This window comes from Emys orbicularis, chromosome 8, assembly GCF_028017835.1.
Source record: "Emys orbicularis isolate rEmyOrb1 chromosome 8, rEmyOrb1.hap1, whole genome shotgun sequence".
NCBI classification, from domain to species: domain Eukaryota; kingdom Metazoa; phylum Chordata; order Testudines; family Emydidae; genus Emys; species Emys orbicularis.
The window spans coordinates 19,611,087-19,638,851 of record NC_088690.1 but is presented as its reverse complement, the minus strand read 5'-3'; the positions used below and the strand labels follow the sequence as shown (position 1 = coordinate 19,638,851).

At 41.7% G+C, this 27,765-nt stretch overlaps 1 protein-coding gene across 2 annotated transcripts in view; it reads right to left on the bottom strand.

Annotated features, from left to right (window-relative positions):
- The window catches only part of PDE4B (phosphodiesterase 4B), a 346,320-nt gene that overhangs the window by 88,727 nt on the left and 229,828 nt on the right, over positions 1-27,765 (bottom strand). For both annotated transcript variants that reach the window (XM_065410138.1, XM_065410140.1), the window contains one exon: positions 1,284-1,478. In XM_065410138.1, the coding sequence (XP_065266210.1) occupies positions 1,284-1,478 (195 nt within the window). The remainder of the gene's footprint in view (positions 1-1,283; positions 1,479-27,765) is intronic.

Genomic DNA, 27,765 nt, shown 5'->3' with positions numbered 1-27,765 from the left:
TTAAATTGCTACAGAAGTCTGAGAGATCTTTCACACTCATGAAAAACAAAAACACACTATAATCCATTATACTTTACATATTTACTGTCTCCCATTTCTAATTATGAGACCATTTCTTATGAAACCACCACCTATTTTATAAATTAATGCCAACTGGTAACTGGATATAGACACTGTGTGCAAGGTCAGCAGATCCAATCTTGTCTTCAATAACCACCATTGGGTGGTTGCTTAACTGACCCATGAAATGAGTTCACGGTCTCAAACAGGAGTTCTATCATAAAAACTGCCCTCACGGTTGGCACTAGTTAGCACAGCCTTGGTAGTCTCTGTAACGAGACTAAAAACTGATTAGACATGAAGAATGAACTACCCTCCAGTAGCTGAGCTGCCTTGAGACAGTTCCTGCTGAGGAGAGCTGCATGGGGAAACTGAGACTGCAGCAGCCTCTTGCTCCATCTGATCTATAGAAAGAATCTTCAATTTCTGGCACCTTTCCCCAGAATTAAATTCACTTGAAAAATTATCTCAATTTTTCCCTCCATAAAACGTTATGAATATTGATGCCTTTGCCCAATAAGAGTTGCTGGAATATAATTACTGGCACATAGATTTGGTTACCTGCCTGCATTTAAAAGCATGGAAAGTGTGTCTAATGAGGCCAATTTCTCCACTCTCATGTGGTCTCCTACCAAGCCACCAAGAAAAAGGCAACAGAAAAATGTTAAAATGTGCACTTTTAACTAAAAGACCCCAAATCAAGTAAACCTATTTAAGCTACATGACATATTTTTTACCAATCCTGTCTATCCATGTTTTCTAACATGGTCTTCACTGTATTATATTAACCATACATTACAAAAAATTAAAGTATCATATAAAAACATAAGAATATATTTGAAATATAAGGTAAGTGATTTAGATAATTTGGCTGAAAATAACAATGAACCTCATCTATTAAAAAAAGAACCAATTTTCATACAAGTAACATGTAAAGGGACTACAACAACAACGCTATTTCAGAACATTGATTTGCAATGCTCTTCTACTAGCTGGGAAACATTTATTTAATAGGCTAAAACATTGAGCCTTGTGAGCACATAGCTGGGGGTCATGAGCTCCTGATTTGGCCTGGGTTGTTTAATAAAAACCACTTTGCCTCAGGTTCTCCCTCTATAAAATACATAATTACCTCTTTCAGGTATTATGAAGATTACAGAGATGTTTGTAAAGTGCTTGGTCTCATTACTGTGATGAATGATGTAAATTGGATTCATACTCACTGTTCACTTGGAAGAGAGGAGTTCCTGGACATAGTCTTTGGTGATAAGTCATAGTCACTGTCTGATCTGTAAAGAAATGACTCCCGGCGCTGGCTGTGGCCTGGAAAAGTGGTATGCAATACAAGTCCTGAAGAAGAGCTGGCCTGGGGGTCCAACGGGCTGCGACCTGGTGACGGGCCATTTTCCACATCAAAGCTATGAACAAAACACATTGTTTCATGCACATTTGCTGATGTGTATTTTCAGAGCATAGCATAAAACTTTCAAATACAGGAGGCAGAGTTTTGCATTTATTTTTGAGATTTCAACCTGTGGCAAGGCCTGCCCTCTCCAGCACAGATAGGGTGACCAGACATCAAACGTGAAAAATCAGGACACGGGGTGGGGGTAATAGGAGCCTATATAAGAAAAAGACCCCAAAATTGGGACTGTCCCTATAAAATCGGGACATCTGGTCACCCTAAGCACAGATGTATTAAAGAAAGCAAGAGGACACAGGAATACATCCTGTGCTGCATCAGCAGAAGGGCTCCCAAACTCTCTGAGTGGCTGCTATTGCTCCAGCCCTCCAAATTCACTCACAAATACACTTTTGCTGATATAGGGCAGGATTTTGCCCTAAGTTAACATAGCTCCTTCCCATACTGTACATATTTTCTCTTCCTCCTGTCTGAACTTTGCTGAGCTCAACATACCATACAGAGCTGCTAGGTTACTTCTCCAGGCCCCAGAGGCGTAGCGAGCGCCCTCCGTACGCTCCGACCGGAGGGGGCCCCGCAAGGAAGGGGGCCCCTAAAAGTGGCAAAATAAATACCGCATTCCAGTTTCTGCATTGTAAGGGGCCCCGCCCGGACATATGTTCGGAGGTGGCCACTGTTCGGAGGGGGCCACGTTCTTTGTTGCTATGGCCCTGCCAGGCCCCGTGGTTTTCCTCGACCCTCTCTCCAGGGCTGTGATAAAGGTCAACTCCCTTTTACTAATCTCGATTAGCTGAGCCCCAGTGACGATCCTCACAATGTTAGCATAGAATAATGTAATGTAGATGAAATGCACACAATCCAGTAGACATCCTTGAACAGCATTACTGAACCAACTAGCCCAGGCCCAGCTTTAATAGCCGTGTCTAGTATGAAAGATGATATAACAGACAGTTTTCAAGGCTTAACACAGATACACATAAAATAGTTGACTTCAGAATGGTACAAAGTTTACTGTTAGGAAATATGTACCAGGAAAGCCTGAAATAGTTGAATACCAATCCCACCATACTCATTTGAAGGTACAAATATGGGGAAGGACTTGAAGAACTATGCTATCCATATGCAGTGTAATATTTCCCTTTAGAATGCATGCAGCTCAGCAACTATAATCCGCACTGCAGCCAACCACAGACATCAGTCAAGGTTACGCATCCTCAACAATTCTGGAAGTCAGGTCACTTATTTAGGTGCCTAATTTCAGGCAACCAAGTTTGAAGATTGTGGCCTGCATTTTCAAATACATTTCACAGCTTAACCATTGTGAGAAATACTTCTTTAGCTCATCCACTTTCAAACTGCTAGGTTGAGCAAAATGGAGTTTGTTGTTTATTTAAAATCTTCTGTCACCGTTTCCATTATACACCCACTCCCTTATGGGTTTATAACTTGGCTGTTGCAGCATGTGGTAGAAGTCACTTTGGACATTTTAGTAGGAGACACCCCTCATAAGCTCCCAAAATAAGCAAGTCGGCCTGTTTTGGTTGGGTTTTTGGAACCCATCTGACTGATGTAAATACCATCTGTGCTGCAATATCCAAGCAAAACCAAAATGAATTAAGGATAAATTCAGACTGTATTTTCTTGCTTTTTTAGGTTTATGTCAAACCCTGATTGTTATTATACATGGCTAAATTGTGTTCCCCTTATATGCAAATAGTCCCATTGAAATCAACGGCTGTGACTATGATTTGAGATAAAGTAACTTTACTGTTTATTAATGCGGGTGTGAGTTTGGGGTCTATATATTTTTTTATTTGCAGTGTTTGTTTTGGCTACTTTAGTGTCCTGCAACTTCGTAGATCATTCTTTTCTAAAGGTTTACTTAAATTGTGACTGCAGAAATTTGAGTAGACATCAGTCGTTCCATTAGCAATGAAATAAACACAAACATTACAATAAATATGTATAACACCTTTGTGGAGCCATCTTATTTCGTGTTTGTATTCCCATATGGCATGTAACCATAGAAAACTCAAGTGCTCACCACATCGCTGCTATGCACAACTGAAACAGGAATCATGAATAGGAAGTAATAATGGGTGCATGTAACTGATCCCAAAGTTAGGGCTACCATATGTCCGGATTTCCCTGGACATGTCCGGCTTTTTGGTCTATAAATAGCCGTCCGGGGGGGATTTCTAAAAATCTAAAAATGTCCAGGATTTCCCCCCGGTCGTCTATTTATAGACAGGCAGCCAAAGCCCCTTCCCTGCTCCCCCCATCCCCTGCAGCCTTACCACGCCATCCGGCCCCACAGCTGTCTCCCCCCTCCTCCCCTCCCCTGAATGCTCCGCCCCCCTGCTCCTCCCCCTCCCCCGCTTCCCGCGAATCAGATCTTCGCGGGAAGTCTGAAAAGAAGCAGGGGCAGACGGGCGGCAGCAGCAGGTAAGCTGGGGCGGGGGGGGGGAGGAGAGCTCCGGGGAGGCGCGGCCCTGGCCGAGCGGCTCCCTCTGGCCCAGGCCGAGCGGTGCCCGGTGGCCCCAGCGGCTCCGGCCCTGGCCCCAGCGGCTCGGGCCCGGCTCGGGCCCCGGTTCCGGCCGAGCGTTCCAGCCCGGCCCTGGCCGAGCACCCCCGGCCCCAGCCGCTCCAGCTCGGGCCCCAGGGCGGCGGCCCCGGTTCCGGCCGAGCGCGCCGGCCCAACCCCGGCTGAGCACCACCGGCCCGGCCCCAAGCCCCGCGACCCCGGCCGGAGTGCAGCCCAATTCCTGGGCTCTTTAAAGCTGGCCCTGGTCAGGGGATGGGGGGGGGGGGGGGTTGGGGGTTCTGAGGGGGGCAGTCAGGGGGTGGGAAGTGGGAGGGAGTGGATGGGGGCGGGGCAGGGCAGGGGCGGGGCTAGAGCGGGGCTCCTCCCCCCTCAGTGTCCTCTTTTTGCTTGTGGAAATATGGTAACCCTACCATAGTTCATGAAAAGGAGGCAGGGATTCTATAAAAAAACCTTGCCCCTTTCTGGTTTTTCAGTATTTATTTCATAAAACTGATTCTTGAAAAGTTTGATCAGTGTTTTATAATTGGTGTTCAAATTTAAACTAAAAAGTGATATCTCCAATTGTAAGCCATAATATTGTAGACAGAATAATTGTAGGCCAATCTGGTCCACCAAGCCACTACTCTCTCCTCATTCAGGAAGTGAGTAAACAATAATAATAATTGTTTTAAAAAATCCAAAACATTTATTTTAACCACCTTGCCTAAACTGAGTACCTGGAGGATTTCCTTACTGTAATCCCGGTCCTCCTCCTCCTTCCCTTCAGCTGGCTGCTACCTACACTTGTCCTATCTAATGATGGACTGTAAGTTCTTTTGGGTGGGGAGCTCCTTTATCTATTTGTCTTGTAAAATGCACAACATGCTCTTGACATCTGTAAAAATAAATAAATAGTAAGCGAGGCATTGCTGAGCTACTACACAGGAAGGCTGATCAGATGTGCCAACCTGTTATACAACAGGGCATGAGGTCACTGTTAAGGTTGTGCATTAGAGTGTGAGTTGGATGAAGTTTAGGGTGAGTATTTCTTTTCGTGACTGTTGAAGTTGGAAGTGAAACCCTTATAGGCTGTGTGGGTGCATCACTGACAGCATTGCAGGCAATGCAAAGGTGGCAAGGAACACAGGAGACTTTTCCCTTCACTTCTTATTTTAAGGTTTTATTAAACATGTTATTTCCTCTGTCTGGAGGGTTTGAGTTATGCCTGAAAGCAACCTTAATTTCCAGCAAATGAGGAGAGGCATTGCTGAGATACGACACAGGAAGGTTGGTAAAGTATGCAAGAAAGATAGCAAAGCTACAGATGTCTAAGGGACCTGAGGGTTTAAAAAAAAGGCTTTTTGAAGAAAATCAGTGACTATGGTTTTAATATTTTCTCTCTTTGTGAACTAAGTTATGCATTTGGAAGCATCACCCTTATGAACTGTATGGAGATTTTTTTTTGAGCAGCTAGATATGCAAAGAAATCCCAGTGCAAGCCAGGCTACTTGAGAGGTCTTGCAGAGAGAGAATGAGAATCTCACAGTACAGAAATGAACTGTTATTAGAGACAGGATGATCAGGATCAACCAAAAAATTCAGGATCTCAACAACCTCCCCCCAAACTTGCTACTCCCCTATTTCCATTATGGGTTGAACAAAAACTACAGATCCAAGGATCCTCAAGCTTTTAGGCAAGCCAGATTCAGATCTGGACGTCTGCTTAGATCTGAACTTTGTGGCTTTGGCCTTTTTCTACTTGTTATGATATTCAGATCATTCCAACAGCTGAGCAAAAGCACAGAGAGTTACTGTGGTGACACATACTACCGTCCCCTTCCAAACACCAGGCACCAAGCATATACTTAGTGTTACTTTTTGCACAAACACTTCAGCCGCTCATAGATTAAAATTAGAATTCTTTTTCTTGACAAGCAATGAGTCACAATGTTACCCCCAAGCTGTTATCTAACAGAATAGGGTGTGACTACAGCAACTCGCCTTGAAACAGCAGTAACAGCCAAAGCATCAGAAGTATATGCTGCCTACTCTAGTGTGGCAATTCGTGCCAGAAACATTTTTGAAGAACTGTTTATTTAATATACACCTCTACCCCAATATAACGCGACCCGATATAACACGAATTCGGATATAACACGGTAAAGCAGTGCTCCGGGGGGGCGGGGCTGCGCACTCCAGCAGATCAAAGCAAGTTCGATATAATGCAGTTTCACCTATAACGCGGTAAGCTTTTTTGGCTCCCGAGGACAGCGTTATATCGAGGTAGAGGTGTACCAAATATCATGTATTTATTCATAAAACAACAACTGATAAAGTACCAGTAGCAATACATTGTGCACGAGAACTGGGCAGGTGAAGCATAAATGTACCATTATGTACATTTGTATTTGGGTTCAGATTTTTCACAATTTTAATGCTTCTAGAAACCACATATTGGACTGGAAAAATACAAGACCAGATCTTCTTCTAGCCTTTCAGTTCCTTGAAGCTGGATATGCAACAAGTTATTTAGCTCAAGATTTATTCTGGCAAGTAAATGACTCCTTAAGGCATTACAAAATGACAAACACAAAGAACAATATTAAGATATGTGACGTGGTTAAGGTTCCTGTGAAAGCCAAACTCACAGCACTAGTTTATACAGTATGCAATGAAGGAGATTCCTATAATCACCATGCTATATTATGGCACTTAACAATATAATAGCTTAAGTACATCTACAAAATGATATATAGCTGAATAAATATCAGAGTTTTCTTTTATGAATGACTCAGTACATATCCTTATTTGTGCACAGAAAATCAACAGAAAAAGCTCAGCTCAATAACAATGGTATTTACAGACATCTAGTTAAAAGACACACATACCCTAATTGTAAAATTTGATCATAGCAATCATCAATCTAGCAGACAAAGATATAACAAGATCCAGTAGCTGGAAGTTGAAGCTAGCCAAAGTCATAAGAATGGCCCTACTGGTTCAGACCAAAGATCCATCTAGCCCAGTATCCTGTTTTCTGACAGTGGCCAGTGCCAGGTGCCCCAGAAGGAATGAACAGAACAGGTAATCATCAAGAGATCCATCCCCTGTCGCTCATTCCCAGCTTCTGGCAAAGAGTTTAGAAAGACAACAAAATAAAATGGAGACTGAAGTCTCTACTAGGGTAATACTCTGGTGCGTGGATTATGTTCACATAAATGTGCATTTTGGCACTTGCACTTAAAATAGAGAGACAAGACCCCATCAACATTGTGTCCATGCACAAGTTGGTCCAGTCAGGTTCCACAGTGATGCCTTATAGGTATCAAACCTTCCTCACAAAGACCCTGGGGATGGGGATGTCCTGGTAACTCTGGGACACTCAGCGCTCAATGTGCTGCCATCACAGATGTCACAAACCTAACTCTGGTCCCACCACACACGCTGCATTGTAACAGGCCTGGGACCCCCACCTCCCCATGAAACACTTGTGACATCCTCCCAAGTTAGGACCCGCCTCCAACACACACACACACACACACACATATATATACCGGAACAGGGCTAAGACACGCACCCCCGTATCCCCCCCACTGCCCAGGACTCAGACGATCCCTCCCCAAATTGCATTAGGACAGACGTGAAACCCCCCTCCCCACTGCACTGAGACAGGCCTAGGACCCCAACCCTCCCCTCCCTCCCCCCGCATTTGCACAGGCCTGGGACCCCCACACCCCCCTTACCCCAAATCTCTCTCTCCAGGGTCCCCATGGCGGAACTCACCACCACCCCACTCAGCTCAAAGAGGCTGGGGGGCTCCCAGCAGTGGCCTCTCCCTCCACCCGGGCCTCCATGGCAGCCACTGCCCTCACACAGACGAGCACCCTGGGGACGGGAGCTCTAGGCAGCGCCGCCATCTTGATCACATTAGAAAGAAGGTGCTAATTTTAACAGCGATGGTAATTAACCACTGGAACAATTTACCACGGATTATGGTGGATTCTCCATCACTGGCAATTTTTAAATCAAGATTGGATTTTTTCTAAAATATCTGCTCTAGTTCAAACAGGAATTAATTCAGAAAAGCCCTATGGCCTTTGGTTTTACACAGGTGGTCACTTTAGATGACCACCGGGACCCTTCTGGCTTTATAATCTATGGTAAAATAGGCGTTTGTTAACTATTGACTTGTGTAAACTAAAGTCTATATGCAAGAAAATAATTGAAAAGCAAAGACTGAATTGCTGACCTATTAAAAAGGTTAGGGTAGATTCCTACTGTAGAAAGACTTATTGAGACAAATGGCCTTTTTATAATCCCTGAGGCCTTTTTATTTTTAAAGAAACAGACACAGCTGTGCAATTCAGGAACAAGCATGAATCATCAACCAGACATTAGTTGGGTTGAGTACATTCCAAAGATCATTGAACAACAACAGAAACAAAATAATAGATCAAAAGGGAAACTCCACGGACACTGCTAGTCATCAAAGAGTAAGACTGACATGAAAACAAAACCAAGAACGTATTCAGGTTAGAAGCAAGAAAAAGAGAAGAATTTTACCACATCCTGTGAACTGCTGTTCCATCAGGGCCAATCCTGGCCATTACATGGGTCCACAGTGGGGAGGGAGAAACCCCTTCTCACCCCACACCTGCATAAGGGCTAGGCAGAATTGCAGTCTTTGCATCTGAGGGAGAACAGGGGCTGCTCTGAGCCTACTGTCCTGGGAGGGCATGTCCCCCCCAAAAAGAGTGAGATGGAACATCGAGGAGGCAATGGCACAGCTTCCCTATACACCAACCCAAGGAGCTGGCTGGCCACACTGGAGTAGTAAGTGGAAACCCTAAAAGCAGTGTGTGTGTTACTTCTGCAATGCCACAGAGTCCTGGGAGAAGATAGAATGGCTACTTGTACTCCCTCTGGGGCAATGTGGCTGTGCCATTAGGTACATTCAAGCCCTTCATATTTACTCTGTCTTATTAAGGAAACTCCTAGGAGTCATTGGGAATGTTGGGTATGCAGGGAACACAGAATTAAAAGGGATCTTGTCTTCTTCTATGGTTGAAAAATGCTATATAAAAAGCTAGGTATTGCTGTTATTATTACAAAATATTCTCATTTATATTAGAGAAATATCTCGAATAAAATAAAAAGTAATAATAATAATAGAACTAGGGAAGCCTTTTGCCTTATGTTTGTATTTAGTAACATAATTTATTTTAACAAGGGGAACTGCATTCTCCCTCAGTCCTTCTGCATTTCAAGCCCTAATAAAACCATAATAAACAGTTAGAACAGAGACTGCCAGTAGATGGCACAAGTTAGCAGTAGCTTGCTTAGACACCTGCTGATTGAGGCACTTGCTTCAATCACAGATGCAAAAACTATTAATGCAACAAATCAATAAACAGAGGAATAACACAATGAAATGCCAAGAGAAATTCTGCTTGAATGTAAAATACAACTAAGTCCTACGCACCGTGCTGGAAAACACAACAGAATTAATAAAAAAAACAAACCCACAAATTGCCCACATTCTGCTCTTTTACATGCTGAAACCCCACTGAATTCAAAGTGATTGCACTGACCTAATTTAGGGGGCAAATCCCATTAGTACCTTCATAGCCAAAGAGATTTCCTGGGGAGAAGGACTGGTGTGTTTCCTATTGCACAGGATTTGGGATGAGGAGGGTCTGCTCTATTAGGTGGGAGGGGTCAGAGGATCCACGGCTCAGTAGATCCTCCTGCCCTCCCTCAAGGTCACCTTGGGGCAGCAAAGAACCATTGGGGAGAAGTAACTGACCCAGAGTGGCTGCAGAGCTACTCCACAGTCTCTCTCATGTGATCCCTGCAGAAATGCAACACTCCATAAGAACGGCCATACTGGGTCAGACCAAAGGTCCATCTAGCCCAGTATCCTGTCTTCCGACAGTGGCCAATGCCAGGTGCCCTAGAGGGAATGAACAGAACAGGTAATCATCAAGTGATCCATTCCCTGTCTCCCATTCCCAGCGTCTGGCAAACAGAGGTAAGGGACACCATCTCTGCGCATCCTGGCTAATAGCCATTGATGGACTATCCTCCATGAATGTATCCGGTTCTTTTATGAACCCTGTTATAGTCTTGGCCTTCACAACATCCTCTGTCAAAGAGTTCCAAAGGTTGACTGTGCGTTGTGTGAAGAAATTCTTTGTTTTGTTTGTTTTAAACCTGCTGCCTATTAATTTCATTTGATGACCCCTAGTTCTTGTGTTTTCAGAAGGAATAAATAACACTTCCTTATTTTCTTTCTCCACACCAGTCATGATTTTATAGACCTCTATCATATCCCCCCTCAGTCATCTCTTTTCCAAGCGGAAAAGTCCCAGTCTAATTAATCTCATATGGAAGCCGTTCCATACGTCTAATCATTTTTGTTGCCCTTTTCTGAAACTTTTCCAATTTCAATTTATCTTTTTTGAGATGGGGCGACCACATCTGCACGCAGTATTCAAGATGTGGGCATACCATGGATTTACATAGAGGCAATATGATATTTTCTGTCTTATTATCTATCCCTTTCTTAATGATTCCCAACATTGTTTGCTTTTTTGACTGCTGCTGAACATTGATTGGACGTTTTCAGAGAACTATCCACAGTGATTCCAAGATCTCTTTCTTGAGTGGTAACAGCTAATTTAGACCCCATCATTTTATATGTATAGTTGGGATTATGTTTTCCAATGTGCATTACTTTGCATTTATCAACATTAAATTTCATCTGCCATTTTGTTGCCCAGTCACCCTATTTTGAGAGATCCTTTTGTAGCTCTTTGCAGTCTGCCTGGCACTTAACTATCTTGAGTAGTTTTGTATCATCTGCAAATTTTACCACCTCACTGTTTACTGCTTTTTCCAGATCATTTATTAATATATTGAATAGGACTGGTCCCAGTACAGACCCCGGGGGACACCACTATTTACCTCTCTCCATTCTGAAAACTGATCATTTATGCCTACCCTTTGTGTCCTATCTTTTAACCAGTTACCGATCCATGAGAGGACCTTCCCTCTTATCCCATGACAGCTTACTTTGCTGAAGAGCCTTTGGTGAGGGACCTTGTCAAGGGCTTCTGAAAAGCTAAGTACACTATATCCACCGGATCTCTCTTGGATTTATAGCCTCTAAAGTTTTACGTTGCTTTATTTTTGAATGCAGTTATTTTTTGTACAACTTTCATGATAGAGATTGCACTACAGTACTTGTACTAGGTGCACTGAAAAATAATATTTCTTTTGTTTTTTACCGTGCAAATATTTGTAATAAAAATAAATATAAAGTGAGCACTGTACACTTTGTGTTCTGTGTTATAATTGAGATCGATATATTTGAAAATGTAGAAAACATCCAAAAAATTTAAATAAATGGTATTCTATTATTGTTTAACAGTGCAATTACTATTTTTAATCATGATTAATTTTTTTAATCGCTTGACAGCCCTAATGCAAATAATTCATTTAGTTTCTCCGCAATGGCCTTATCGTCCTTGAGTGCTCCTTTAGCATCTCGGTTGTCCAGTGGCCCCACTGGTTGTTTAGCAGGCTTCCTGCTTCTGATGTACTTGAACATTTTTTTGCTATTATTTTTTGAGTCTCTGGCTAGCTGTTCTTCAAAGTCTTTTTTGGCCTTCCTAATGATATTTTTACACTTCATTTGCCAGAGTTTATGCTCCTTTCTATTTTCCTCACTAGGATTTAACTTCCACTTTTTAAAGGATGCCTTTTTGCCTCTTACTGCTTCTTTTACTTTGTTGGTTAGCCACAGTGGCACTTTACTGGTTCTCTTACTATGTTTTTTAATTTGGGGCATACATTTAAATTGAGCCTCTACTATGGTGTCTTTAAAAAGTTTCCATGCAGCTTGCAGGGATTTGACTTTTGGCGCTGTACCTTTTAATTTCTGTTTAACTAACCTCCTCGATTTTGTGTAGTTCCCCTTTCAGAAATTAAATGTTACTGTGTTGGGCCACTGTGGTGTTTTCCCCGCCACAGGGATGTTACATTTAATTATATTATGGTCACTATTACCAAGCGCTCCAGCTATGTTCACCTCTTGGACCAGATCCTGTGCTCCAGTTAGGACTAAATCAAGAATTGGCTTTCTTCTTGTGTGTTCCAGGACTAGCTGCTCCATGAAGCAATAATTTAAGGCGTCAAGAAACTTTATCTCTGCATCCCATCATCCTGAGGTGACATGTACCCTGTCAATATGGGGATAGTTGAAATCCCCCATTATTACTGAGATTTTTATTTTAATAGTCTCTCTAATCTGTCTGAGTATTTCACAGTCACTATCACCATCCTGGTCAGGTGGTTAGTAATATATCCCTACTGCTATATTATTATTAGAGCATGGAATTTCTATCCATAGAGAGTCTATGGTACAGTTTGGTTCATTTAAGATTTTTACTTCATTTGAGTCTATGCTTTCTTTCACTGCCCCACCAGCACGACCTGTTCTGTCCTTCCGATATATTTTGTACCCTGGTATTACTGTGTCCCATTGATTACCCTCATTCCACCAAGTTTCTGTGAGACCCATTATATCAATATCCTCGTTTAATACGAAGCACTCTAGTTCACCCATCTTATATTTAGACTTCTAGCATTGGTATATAAGCACTTCAAAAACTTGTCACTTTTTAGCTGTCTGCTATTACATGATGTAATTGAATGGGACTTTTTTTCATTTGACTGTTTCTCCTCCTCTCCTCCTTACTAGGACATAGAGAATCTCCATTAATAGATCCTCCTCCCGTAAGGGATGTCTCTGTTTGAACCACGTGCTCCTCTGCACCTGTCAGCTTTCCCCAGCCCTTAGTTAAAATTAAAAAGGTCATAGAGCTATTTTTAAAGTGCCAGCAATCTGGTTCCATTTTGGTTTAGGTGGAGCCCATCCTTCCTGTATAGGCTCCCCCTTTCCCAAAAGTTTCCCCAGTTCCTAATAAATCTAAACCCCTCCTCCCTCCACCATCATCTCATCTACGAATTGAGACCCTGCAGTTCTGCCTGTCTAACTGGCCCTGTGTGTAGAACTGGAAGTATTTCAGAGAATGCTACCATGGAGGTCCTGGACTTCAATCTCTTACCTAGAAGCCTAAATTTGGCCTCCAGGACCTCTCTCCTATCCTTCCCTATGCCATTGGTACCCACGACCACTAGCTCCTCCCCAGCACTGCACATAAGTCTATCTAGATGTCTCGAGAGGTCCGCAACCTTTGCACCAGGCAGGCAAGTCACCATGCGGTTCTCCCAGTCATCGCAAACCCAGCTATCTATGTTTCTAATGATCGAATTGCCCATTACTAATACCTGTCTCTTCCTAATAACAGGAGTGCCCTCCCACAGAGAGGTATCCTCAGTGCGAGAGGATACCACATCATCATCTGGAAGGAGGATTCCAACTATGGGATTGTTTCCCTCTGCTCCAGTTGGATGTTCTCCTTCCCTGAGACTTTCATCCTCCTCAGCAGCACAGAGGCTGTCAGACGGAGGATGGGACCGTTCTACTGTGTCCCGGAAAGTCTCATCTATGTACCTCTCTGTTTCCCTTAGCTCCTCCAGTTCAGCCACTCTGGTCTCCAAAGCCCGTACATGGTCTTTGAGGGCCAAGAGCTCCTTGCACCGAATGCACACATACGCTACCTGCCCATAGGGCAGATAATCATACATGCTGCATTGGGTGCAATAAACTGGGTAGCCCCCACTCTGTTGCTGGACTTCTGCCTGCATTCTCTTTTTACTCCTGAAGCTCATTTCTTTGTTGTTGTTGATCTGTTTTTATCAGGGGGTATTTTTGGCTTTAAGTTTAAGGAATATTAAGTGTATCTAGCCCCCCCTGAGGTTCCCCCTCTAAACTCCCTCACAAAACTCCCCTGTTAGCTGCTCCTTTTCGCTAGCTCCTCTGGTCACTTAGGAGTGGGCTTTTTAAAGCCCCGGTCTTCCTGTATAGTCCCGCCCCCTGGTTAAGGGTTGATGGGTGCTAAAGGGCTTAGGGAACAAAGCCTCGTTAAGAAGCTCTCAGCCTTGCCTAGCAGGCTGCTAGGCTCAGCACATGGTCTACCCAAGCAGAATGCTAGGTACGAGTTCCTAGATTTTCTCCTTAGAACAGGATTTGTCACAATTCTTTCTATGGGAATAACAAAAAAGTATATATATCCTCATGGCCTGAGGAAGAGACTGGGTCTGGAATGCATACACAGAGTTCCTAATCCAATTTCTTCATCAGACCATGGGTGTCTCCTACCAACATGCTAATTATATTTCTACTTCCAGGTCCTATTGAAGTCCATGGCAGGGTCTTGCTTTAATTTCAGAAAAAAGGAGAGACTTGGTCTAACATTCTGAATTTCATTTGAATCCTGATTGCATATCCTGTGGTTGCTGTGCCACTTCTTGGTCTCATTACAATCTGCATACTGTCTCAAGATGTAGAATAAAAATATATAAAATCAAGCCCATTAACAAGGCAGTTTTTATACATTTTTTGCTCATGTGACAAAACCATTTATCCTGAGAAGGAGAGACTCAATCCTACATAATATATAGACTACATTCTGTTCTGAGTTCCACAAACGCATCCAAGGGTCCTTTTTTTTTTGGCCATTTAACACACTCCAGTGAAAAATACAAATTTCCATAGTTGCTATGGTGCTCATCATTGCTCCCTGCAGTGGAATTTCAGGTGATTCTGACAGACGCTGCTAATGATAAAGCTCATCTTACAGTGACCAAAATCTCTTCCCCACAAGACAGCAACTAATATCCTGGTTAGATTTTCAGATTCATTAAGTGTGCTTTCCTAAAGGGTCCTTGGCAAATGCAGTTACTTACATCTTCAGCGCTTTACATTAATGGCCTCTTCTAGATGCTCTCTAATTTTGTGCACCTGTTTCATATTATCAGAACAGCTTGTTATTTTCTCTGAATGGCCTTTTTTAATCTGCAAATGAGTGTACTTAAAACCAGACATTCTTTCATCATCACTAATATCCAATATAATGTTTATCATATCACTGCAAAAACAGGACGGAGAAGACAGACTCAGAGTGCCTGTCCTGGACATATTATTTATTATACAAGACAAATCAGGTGTTGATAGGCCAGTTCCTGAAAGATGCTGAGCAGTGTCAACACCCAATTAAAATCAATAGGAATTGTGGGTGCTCAGTGATCTCAGGATTTGACCCTGTAAAGCTGCCTCTTGAGACTTCACATAAAATAACTCTTTAACCTAAAATGTCTAATACCCAGAGACTGAGTAAATATAAAATTATTCATTTTGGGGCTAACTTCACCCTTCCCCTCCTGGTCATGACTGCCCCTGGGTACATGGAGGGAGGGGATGAGATTAGCAAAATCCACACAGGAGATCCGTACTGAGGTTGTGTTGTGGTGCTCAGCACTGCAGGAGTTTAATGTACATGCCTGGTGGGACATTTGGGGGTGTCTGTAAATCTGTGACTATGTGGGTCCCTTAGTCATTCAGCCCTTCACAGGATGAGTGTCTCTGTTTGGGGGAAAAGAGGGGGTTCAACCCACGCAGAAACGATTGCAGCCCTAAGGCTGCCATAGAAGCAATGAAGTAGCTCTATCTCTGCCGTTCCAGCTACACTCCAGCTTCTGGGCCTACTTGGCACAGAAGGGAGAATTTCCCCTTTTATCTGCAGTGAGAAATCAGATGTTACAACATCTTCCACAAAGCTGGTTATGATATCCCATCCATCCACCTAGCTAGGCTTTTATACTGCCCTCATCACCAGGCAGTCTGAGAGCCTGAATTTAGATTCCAGCAAAATAACCTCCCTCCTCATCTTCAACATGCTCCCTGGATTTGCTTCTCCCTTAGTACTCTCTCTTTACCGCCACCCATTTATTCTCCGCTCTGTTCCCTATGCACCTCAAATACTAGACATTTTTCTGTCCCTTCTCCAGTACTGCCCCCCATCAGACACAGCCTCCCTGCATTTAGTTGCTACTCTGACCAGTTCAAAAGACATGACTTACGAGGAGAGGCTGAGGGAACTGGGGTTATTTAGTGTGCAGAAGAGAAGAGTGAGGGGGGATTTGATAGCAGCCTTCAACTACCTGAAGGGGGGTTCCAAAGAGGATGGAGCTCGGCTGTTCTCAGTGGTGGCAGATGACAGAACAAGGAGCAATGGGCTCAAGTTGCAGTGGGGGAGGTCTAGGTTGGATATTAGGAAGCACTATTTCACTAGGAAGGTGGTGAAGCACTGGAATGGGTTACCTAGGGAGGTGGTGGAATCTCCATCCTTAGAGGTTTTTAAGGCCTGGCTTGACAAAGCCCTAGCTGGGATGATTTAGTTGGTGTTGGTCCTGCTTTGAGGAGATTGGACTAGATGACCTCCTGAGGTCTCTTCCATCCCTAATCTTCTTTGATTCTATGATTTTATGACTCATTCCTTCTCCCTAGTGTATGGCATCCACTAAACAATAGAACAAAATCAATCAAAATCTCATGCTTAAACCTTCAAGGTGGCCACAGTACTCTTCATTAGTGCTATGCTTGATTTCCACTGGATAATTGTATGATATGGAATATCCTGCCTTATTTACTAGTATTTGTAAATGTAAACTGTCATCTGCTGTAAAACATGTTATTAAACCTCTGCATGAATTATAAAGAGAAATGGATGTTTACCTGAATTTATTTTCTCTGAATACACAGGTTCAGTATTCTTAACTAGGAGTTCTCCACTTCCATGGAGCTGGGGGGGGGGGGGAAGGCAGGGAGGTGTATGGAGATAATAGAACCAGAACTGTCTATCACCGAGTGGAACTCTGCCCTACTCACCATATAGAATGATTCCAGGGCTGCAATGTGTTTAAATTATGACTGGAAATTGACTTGAATCCGGACCCAAAACACCCTTGAACTATGGGAAAGTTGAGACCTAATGGAACTAACCTTTGTAACTCAGGCCTTGCTCTAATATAATTCAAAGGCAAAAATAATATTAACTGGGAAATGAGTCCCACCCCCACTAAGATATTCTCCTGGCACAGCATGCAAAACTCCCCTTGACATCACTGAGCTTCCGCTGTAGCGCTTGGTTTGTGAGATTCTTGCTATGACTTCTGCTCTCTAGACTTGCATATCTGTATGATCATCACTGTAGTATCTGAGGGTGTGAGACCTATGAGAAGATGAATCAGTTCTCATAGCTCTGTTCACGTATCACTTTAAAATAATAGTTCAACTGGTTTCATTTTTCCCCACAGCAGAACACATCTATTCAATATAAGCATAGTTAGTTTTCGAAGTGTTGTACACAGTCCTCATTTTGAACCACTGTTTTTTTTCCTTTTCAATTGTCTTCTTGTCAAAATTAAGATAGTCCTTCTCATCATAATTGTTTACTATGAAGAAGACATTGTGCTACCTGCTTGTTCAACATCAGATGTAATTACTGCCTTAAATCTCAGCTGTTAGCACATTCAGCACTTGAACTGTTACTTCACCTTGTTCCCACACATTCATTCAGTAGCAAGAAGATGTATTAAATCAGAGAACAGTTGTTCCTGCACAATTTGCTTTTAACATTTTCTGCCATGAGGACGCTTTTATTTACAGACATTTATTTATTTAAGATATTTATAACCTTTGAAGCCCTGGTATAGCTGCATCAGTGTTACCAACAGCGTATGCTTTAGGGTAGACAGGGTGCAGAAGTTTTTACTGCAGAGTGGATGACATGGCAGTGGAAGTGCTTGCCTGAGTCTAAATTAGAAAGATGGATTTGTGATTCTCCTAGCAGAGATGAGACCTGAGAAAATACTAAATATTTTAATGTAATCTTTTAAATCTTTTAAACTATACTGTATGAATTTTAGATAAATACCTTGAACACATTACCCTACAATACACTAAAAATAAATACTGAGTTTCTGCTTCCCTATTTCATACTCAATTAAATCCATCAGTTGTAACCTTCCTAAACTGTGCATCTCATGTGGTCTGGCTGTTTTGTCATCTCACAATGGTTTCTTTCCACTAGTCTCCAGAGACTGCAGGGCACAGTTGGAGATCCCAAATGCCCCCTCTATTCTTACTACAACAGTTTTTAAATGCAGATGCGTGTGACAGCCAAGTAATCCTTTCTTAGCAAAAGCAGCAATACAAGTGAACTATTTCAAGGGTTGTCTTTAATATAAAAAACATTGTTCTCTCCTTTCTCACCTATTGCTGCACAAAAACCAAGTTACTAATAATCTATAAAAAGTACGGCGTCTCATGCTAACGTGAAGCAATTGCATTGCTTGCCCAGTGCTATAGACCGTACTGCACTTTCCTTCCAAAATGCATCACGTAATCTGCTTCTGGCAGAAAGGTTACAATTGCCAATAAAATGTTTCCATTTGTGCCTATCCCTTTGATATCAGCAATAACTGGCAGCACAAGGAGAAGGAAGAATACCTTGCCTATTGGATATAATAGTTGAAAATTAAATTCTCTTGTGGAGAAATCTTGAAGGGTGCTGGGCACCAGGGTGCTGAGCCAAAAGAAAAGAATAAGATTAAGTCTAAAAAAAAAAATCTTGCCAGTCCTAACATTCACTCATTTCACACAGGGTTCACACAGCTCTTCTCATATTTTCTATCATTATCTGCACAGTGCTCTCCTGCTATGCTATTTTCTCAACCTGCTCTTTTGATTTACAGCTAATCAAAACCAAATCTGTTCTTAAACATGCTGATGCTTTCAACATCATGAACTGCTCCTTTGAAGGAAGCAGTTCGATTCCCTGGATGAGCCAATTTAAATAATGTTTTTCTATTTAAAACGCTCAGCATTAGCAATTCAGTGGGACTGTAACACCATTCTGTGACCCATGTTATGCAGGGCATGAGAAAAAACAGTCTTGCCATGTATGTGCCCATCCTTCTGATAGCACTTCCACAAGTTTCTGGAATGGTCAGCTCTACAAAAATGGTATTATTCTCAAACACTATTGTGCACACTCATGTTAGCACCCACAATGCTGAACACAATTTGTCCAGGTCTACAATGACTGCCAAATTCTGTTCAGCATTAGGCCAGTTTTTGCTATCACATTCAAGCACGGTAACATTTTGTTATGTAAACCAGGCCTCTTGGTCTTTTTGGCAACTATTCCCTCTGACTGGGATCCCCACTCTGTTACTCCGAGTGCAGGAAGTGGGGGCCCGCAAGGATTTTAAAAATTAATACTTGTCACTCCAGGCTTGTATTAAACTCCCCAGGTTACAGCTTCTCTCTGACCTTGGCTTGGTAAATGCTGCCACCACCCAAATGCAAAAAAACCCCTTTGAACCCAGGAAGGAGCACTTGGGAATTCCTCCCTGTGGGGTACCCTCAAGCCCTTTCACCCACCCACCCCGGGGAAGAGCTGAGAAAGAAAACAAAGGAAATTAGCTGTGCTACCAGCTAATCAAACATGCACAAACCTCTTAGGACACCAAAAATCCAATCCTGTTCTTAAAAAGGGTAAATTTTATTAAAAACAAAAAGGAAAAAAATTACATCTGGAACTTAGGCTTTTTGCTAGATCTTAAAAGAAACAATTCCAAAAATTAAGCACCCAAAATCGTTTTCTTGGGGGTTCAGCTTAAAGGTTACAAGCAAACAAAAGCATCTGGGGTTAGCACAGAGGAGATCCACAAGCCAAAATAAGAAATAAACCTGACAGCGTCTAACTAAACATTCCCTATCCAAATTATTTCTTCTAGATATGGAAGATACTTTTTCATACCTGGTTCAAACCTTACACAGCATTTCTGCTTATAGCATTGCTGCTCCATGTCCCTGCAGCCCAGAGAACAACAGACAAAGGGAAAAGTTTCTTTCCCAATTTTAAAAAGGTCTACCTTCCCACTGGCTCTTTTGGTCAGGTGGCCACTTCCTTTTCTTTACCTGGGGGACTTTTAACCCTTTACAGGTAAAGCAAGCAGAGAACAGCTACCACAGGGATTTTACAGCTAACTGGCTGATTGGGTGTCCATAAAAGGGTGCTATCCCCCACTTCATTTATGACAGATGGACTGCTCTGTGTGCACTTCAGAGAGAACTCTGAATGATGGAGCCTGCTGATGATGCTTTCCTTTGTAGATATCAGTGGATTTCCCCTTTTCCTTTAACAATCTGAGAGTAACCAGACTCGACTCAGTTACAGATGGTAATGAAAATAATACTTTAATCTCATAAAACACTTTTCATGGACGAAGCTCAGAACAGCTCACAGATCATTTTACAGGTCAAGTTACTTGCTCAAAGCCTCATAGTGAGTCCATATCAGAAACTAGAAAACAATACAAATCTTCTGATTCCCAGTCTCACATTCCAACCACTAGTTGAAAGTGCTTCTCTCTCACACGGGGGAAGGAAAGTACTCCATGTCTGTAGATAACCTGGTCATAACCATAGTTTATTTCATCTTGGACTTTAAAAAAAGGGACTGTTGATACTTCATTACACAGAGTACTCTACCTTTTAGAAAAAGACAGCAATCCAACACCAAACATGTTTGCGCTATTGTAATTCTGGCTGGCTGAGACAGTGTGTGTGAAGGGCATCAAATATAAGGCAAATATCTGTGCTGTCAGACAGATAGGAGACAGAGGAATGAAATGACAATAATTTACAATAGTTACAAAGACCACAGATTTTTTCACTTTATCTGCTAAGCTGAACTGTATGGAGAGTTGGGCTTTGTGTCATACAACTTACAAACTACCCATGGTAAGTTTTTAAAATATCTTTCAGTCCAGCCACAAGGACTGAAGACAAACAACAGACTTGTGGAATGTTATTGCACTAACTGCTTCATGAAGCCATTTTGTTTGATTCATAAAATAAGTATTTGACCCAGTTACTGGACTTCTTTACATAAATATATACACTTCTCTGTTCCCTTAGCTCATGACACTTTCTCAGCAAATGGACTATAGAATGTCTTGAGCCTATGTTTAGACTGCTGATTTCACTGGGTATTATTTTTGTTCGTTTTTACACAAAAAAATAATTTGTTCGTTTTTACACAAAAAAATAATCTGCTCCATTGTATTTCAGAGAGATTTAACTGCTCCTCATCTCCCAAATGTCCCTATTAATATCTTTTCAATCAGTGTGGAAAACTACTACAGAAGTAGTCCTACTGATATCAATGACAGCATTTGCACATTTATATTACTTGATGTAAGGGTGGCAGAATCTGGCCCTTTGTTTAGTAGAAAATACCTTGCTCATTCTTTATAACTGATTCTGCACTTGTACTGAATGCATTGTGTTCCAAAAAGCGAGCATTTATAGTATAGCAACTAATGATATCAACCCTATGTGATTAATAAACTACAACTGTACATTTACTATATTAAACTCATTTGCAGTTATGTTTCTTTCACTATCACCAGAGCTAGGTGAACAGTAGAAAAGGATTTACAGATAACAAGTTTGTGAATTTCTGAATCGTTATTTGATCTGGCCAGCCACATCTGTACCCATTTCTGTGAATGGGTGCGTGACTGAATTTTGTTCACACTAACATATGAAGAACCTTTGATTCCTGAAAATCCAGGGCTGAACTCCTAGTCCCACTGAAGACAATGGAGTTGACTTAAATGGGGCCAGGATTGCACTGCTGGTATTTATGAGGAAACTCTTGCTTAAATACCTGTATTCCCACTGGAAGTGATACCCCATCACCCCATATACACTAGCTTTTGCGAGGAAGGGTGTTAGGATTCAGAGAGATATTAGCTTCTACATTTTGGCCCCTCTCTAGCTCCTTTCTGCTGCTCCAGTTGCACAAATACAGCCAAAAAGTTGGCTAACCAGTTATCTGAGATTTCCCTTTGGTAAGATGAAGGAAGCCCTGGATAGCATAGCGCCAGCAGCAAGGAGGAGAGTGGAAACATTGGGTGTAGGAGTGGGGGATACTCTGGAGACACTTTGTACATTGCCGATCCAGAGCAAGATGTCTGTGGCAGCGTCACTTGTCACCAAAGCTGTTAAAGAAGTTCTATATAAATAGCGCATCTGTACATGCATAAGTATGCAGATAGTACATACAAGCATGCCATTGCCTGCCATATAAGAATAAGGTATTGTTCATAAATGCATAGGTTTAATAAAGTTGTAACATTGCAAGCTTCCTGACTGTAGTGCTTAACAGAAGTGGTGGGTTTAGTACAAGGGAGCACTAAGGAAGCACCTCTACATCCGGCACAGGACCCATTGCTTTCAAAAGCAAAACAGAGCAAACACAACAGGGAAGATTATATGGTTTTTAAACAAGTGCTCGGATATTTTGACATTAAAAGTTTTTGAAAATGTTTCCTACATTTTGAATGAACACAAACAATTCTGGGTTGGGATAGTAATGAGGCCTGAACTGGTAAGAGGAAAACTCCCTATTAAACTATAAAAGAAATAAATGGGAGAAAGAAGGAAACACAGGACAGGAGGATTAAAGTCTATCATCTGAATGATCATTGTTTTAATGAAGAGTTAAGTTGAAAATTTTGCAGCATACTTCATGAAGTTTACGTAAATTAGGGCTCAGCATCCCAACAATGAGATCCAGTACCTGGCTTACAGCTCTTGTCAAGTTTAAAATGCTGATGGGTATGGACTATCTACAACGATAAAAGTACCTTTTTGCCTCTGACAAAATACTGAGGCAAATTCATCGATGGCTTAATTCTATTTAAGGCACAGTATTTTAAAATAGTAACAATACCACTTAGCTCTTACATAGTGCTTTTCTTCAGTAGCTCTCAAAGTGCTTTAAAAATGAGGTATCATTGTCCCCATTTTACACCTGGAGAAACTGAGGCATAGAAAACTGAAGTGACTTGCCCAAGGTCACCCTGCAGGCCAGTTACAGAGCTGGGAATACAACCAAGGTTTCCTAAGTCCATAGCCAGTGCTCTGTCCATTAAGCAAATGAGGGCTAAATCCACTAATTAATTAGTTGAATGTGGTGTTCCAACAGTTAAAAAGCATCTGATATTGTAAATATCATAATATTAGATAATCACCTAAAATATTTTTAAAATCTAGGAGGCTCCATTTGTCTCTTTTTTCTATGCTCTATCCCTTGGTGGCTTTATCCATTCCCATACTTTCAGCTTCCATCGCCATGCTAATGACCCCCACCTCTTTCTCCATCTTTTCTACTCTCTCCATTCTCAGATCTCAGATTATCGTTATAATATGTGAATGTCACATCATCACTTCAAGGTCAAGGTCAATAAAAATGAACTTATTTTGTCCACCACCTTCAACAATTACTATCCCTCTTATAGGCTTGCCGTTTTGATGTCAAATAATACTGAACTCCTCTCTCTCTCTCTCTCCTTCTTCTCCTACTCTTGTTGGTTTTTCTTCTACAATCGCCCTAAAAGTCTCTCCTTTCCTCCCCATCCCTTCTACTACCAACCTTATCTATACAAAAATAACAGGAGTACTTGTGTCACCTTAGAGACTAACAAATTTATTAGAGCATAAGCTTTCGTGGGCTACAACCCACTTCTTCGGATGCATATAGAGTGAAACATATATATGCATCCGAAGAAGTGGGTTGTAGCCCACGAAAGCTTATGCTCTAATAAATTTGTTAGTCTCTAAGGTGCCACAAGTACTCCTGTTATTTTTGCGGATACAGACTAACACGGCTGCTACTCTGAAACTTATCTATACAGTCAACTCTTGCTTTGACTATAGCTTTATCCTCCTTTCTGGCCTCCTTGCATCTCACCTCTCTCCCTCCATTCTGTGGGAAAGGAGACAACTAAAATAATTTCCCTTTCCTTATGCTCTGGACAGGTCAGCCTCCATAGCATATGCCTGAAACTGCTCCTATTTACCTCTCTGCTCTCATTTCTTCCTACTCCTCATTGGTTCCCATTGCTTGTTCCAAGCTTCCCTTTGTATTCTTGTTCTGCGTTTGAGACTTCTTTCATGTGACCTTTTATGGTTGCAACAGTCTTCATGTTCTTGGGTGCCGAAGGACCTCTTTGTTCAAATCCCACCTCAAACCACATTCCTTCCCATAAAGCCTTTCAAAAGGGTCTCTGCCAGACTGCTACGCTGCCTCCAATTCATATTGACATCTCACTACACACAGTATGTCTGAACTGCCTTGTCTGTCTCTATATTAGATTTTTAAGCCTCTTGGTGAAGCTGCTATGTTTCCTGATGTCTAAGTAGAGTGCATGCTGTTGGCATTCAAAATATCATTTACTATTTCTGTGTTATTTTCTGCAGACCTGCAAATCTCTCAGAGACCTGCTTCCAGGCTTGTTACAACACCAATGTTATTTAATTAGCAATTTCTGACCAGCTCTGTTTCATGTCTAAGATAACCTACTAAAATCACTGAGACTTAAAATCACTCACTATCAGTCAGAAGCAGTACCATTCCAAAGAAATAAAGACAGAGGATAACAGAACAAAATACATTACAGACCCACACTAATGACTCCCTAAAACAGTAATCAATCAAGAAGGCCGTCTCAGCCTGGAAATATCACACAATAGAGAAATACAGCACAAACACACTTTCAGTTTAGGAAAAATGAAGTAGCTGAAGTTTCAAAGTGAAGGTCTCAGATACATAGTCACGACACAAAACCCATCCACCTAATGCAGTATAAGAAATACAGCTTCAATCTAACAGAAGAATTTAGTATGCTGGTATATTCTTTTTAAACTGTTTGTATTTGTAATATTGAGAACAGGAACTGGTACAGGTAATACAGTCCATAACTGATCCAAAGAAGAGCACACTGAAAAATGTGTAAGTACATTAAATACTGAAAAACCTGAAAGTAATACAAACTGATTAACTATTTAAAGGGGGGGAAAGGGACACGTGATTTCACAGACAAGGGAGACTGGGGAAAATTTAACTAACTGGTCACAAGTGTTACTCAAAGCCAGGCCAGTAGGTGGCTCTCCAGTACTAGTTGCCAGCACGCACTGATAAGTGACTAAGTGGGAGGCACTCAAGAAATAAATAGTACCGCACTGTACTACTGTATTAATTTACAAAAACATGTATTAAGTGACGCTAAGCAAGATTTAGTGTCCTGAGTAATACACATCTATTTGTTCCAACAGTACATGCAAATACCACAAATGTGTGATTTTGAAAATAAATAATATTTTTAGGTAGAAATTTCCAGACTGATAATTATATAAGCCAGACATTCACCTTAGTCCTGTAGTTCATTTGAAAATATGGGCGTTTAACTTTTTACACAACATCAGAACATCCTCAAGTGCCACGCTACTGTTAGCTAATTATTTTAACTCATTTTAGTCACACCCAATTACAGCATAAGACCAGCAAAAATGTAGGGCGATTCACTGCTTCCCCAACTCACAGTACGTTCAGAGGGGCATGAGGTACTGGCCCCCCCTTTGCAGACCCACAAGACAGGGTCAATACACTCAGTGCCAGTTCTGCTACACTGAGCACCGGGGCAGCAAAGAGCAGAGCAGCTGCATCTAAATTTAGTTTTTCAAACTTTCCTCCCCATTTTCTATACTTCTGTTGAACTCCATCGGAAGGCAGATGAGTTCTCTCTCTTTCTCTTCCTCTTTTAAACAAGTAAACTAAAGACTTTAGTCTTTCAGGTCAGTAAACCTTTCTGAAAATGTGTTTATGTGCTTGAAATTGGATGATGTCCAACAAACCAATCAGTCATGGGGAGAGAAGAACTATGTGTTTTCTGTCTACCAGCCTCAGGGAGTCATATAATATAGTATAGTATAGTATAGAGACTATATATAGTCTATATAGTACTACTTAATTTGTTTCTCACATAATACAAGAAAATATAAATATCTGCTCCATATTTTAGTTTGAATCAATATCTCTAAAATATATTAGAATAATTAATTACTAGGCTTTCAGTGGGCTAAACCCCGAAGTCTTTAAATAAGGTAAAATTCAGCCTGCACTTATACTCATTACTGGGGAGCTTGGGATGGCTCAGGAACTAGTTCCAGGATCCTGGTAGCCAACGGGTCCTACTGCCAAAGAAGGGTATCAGACTGGGATCTGTACCTTGGAGTGTGCTACAGAGCCAGAGCTAAGAACAGTGACAAGTCACTGCCCAAACACAGGGGGCTTTGAGGCAGGTGGGTTTCAGTAGCTGGATCCACTCATTACAGACTGGTGTCCCCTCCAGAGAATAGGACTGGAACCAGTTGTGACATCCTTTTATATTGGAAGTGTCCCTTAGCCATCCACATTCATACCTTTCTCCTTAACAGCAACCCCCCAGGTCCTTAGACATTTTCTCCCAGCAGAGTCCACCTAGCTGTGGGAGCTCTAGTTTTCTAGTTACACTTTTCAGGGAAAATGTGGCAGTATTGCAAGGAAAAGCAGGCTTAGCAAAGGAATTTCTTAACCACAAACACTTTTACTCTTAAACAGAACTAGAGTTACAGAGCTTAGGAAAACAACAAGCTCCTATAATGCTGTACAACTATAACTCAAGATTTTCTTACTCATATCTGGTCACTTGTTTCTGCAGTAATGAAATGATAAAAACAAAACAGAATTGACAAAAACTTGTGTATAAGCAGCAGAATATAAATATCAATAGGGTAATTATTACATTATGTAACTGAAAAATAAATACTGAATGTAGCTCTTTCTAAACAACCCCTGCTAACTCCCATTCCCTGAATATTTTAAAATTCTCAAACTCAGCACATGTTGATGTGTTAAGGAAGAAATTATAGATAGGAGTTATAATTAAATTCTCTCTCCCCGCCCCCCCCCCCCCCCAACACGGAGAGTAAGTAAAAATCTAACTTCCTAGAAAGAGCTACAAGAGGAGAGCGTCTCTGTGAGAGTGAACAGTTCAGCACTCTGGACATGCAAGCTGAAATGTGATAGGTCAATTTTTCACTTTTTTCAAATCTACAGACAGTTAAGGGACATATACATATTTCCATTGTAAATTAAAGAGGAGTTTCTTTGTATCTGCCACGCTGTTGTTCAGGATATGTTAACATGCTATCATATTTACACAGCCAAACTGAATTCCCTGTGCAAAGCCATACATTCTATAGGTTAACACAAGGCAAATCCAGTGACTAACTGTGAGAGTAGTAGACCCAAGACATAGGAAAATTACTGTTTCTGCTGTACAGGAGAGTTGGGAAGAGGAAAGGTCATACTGAAGACTACAGCAGCTGTTCCCAAACTATGGGTTGCAACCCCAAATGGGATTGCGCCATCAGCAGATGGGGTCATGCTCCCGTGAGCAGAAGATGCCATTTGCTTTACAAAGTGGCATCCTCCATGCTGACTGGGGTCACAGGAAGCAAAGCAATAAATCTGAAAATGAGATCATGCAGGCAAAGAGTTTGGGAACCGCTGCTCTACAGCCGCCGTTGGATTGACTTCTACAGGATTCATTATGCTGTATTATCTATTTAAATGAATAGTCCAAACATCTGACAACGAGACAATCATTTATCTAGACAAATATTAGAAAACGGCTGAATATACAGGGATCACTCGAAACTAACAGTAAGCTCTGTCATGGGTCTCTCCACAGAACAGTGGAGGGGTATTTGCAGGGTAAACTCCACAGGTCCACTGAACACCGCCCCATGTAAGGACACAGCAGACCTAGCAGCCTAATGCTTCTGGGCTGTAGTAGGAGCTGTGGCAAGTCTTTGCAAGTGTTCCAT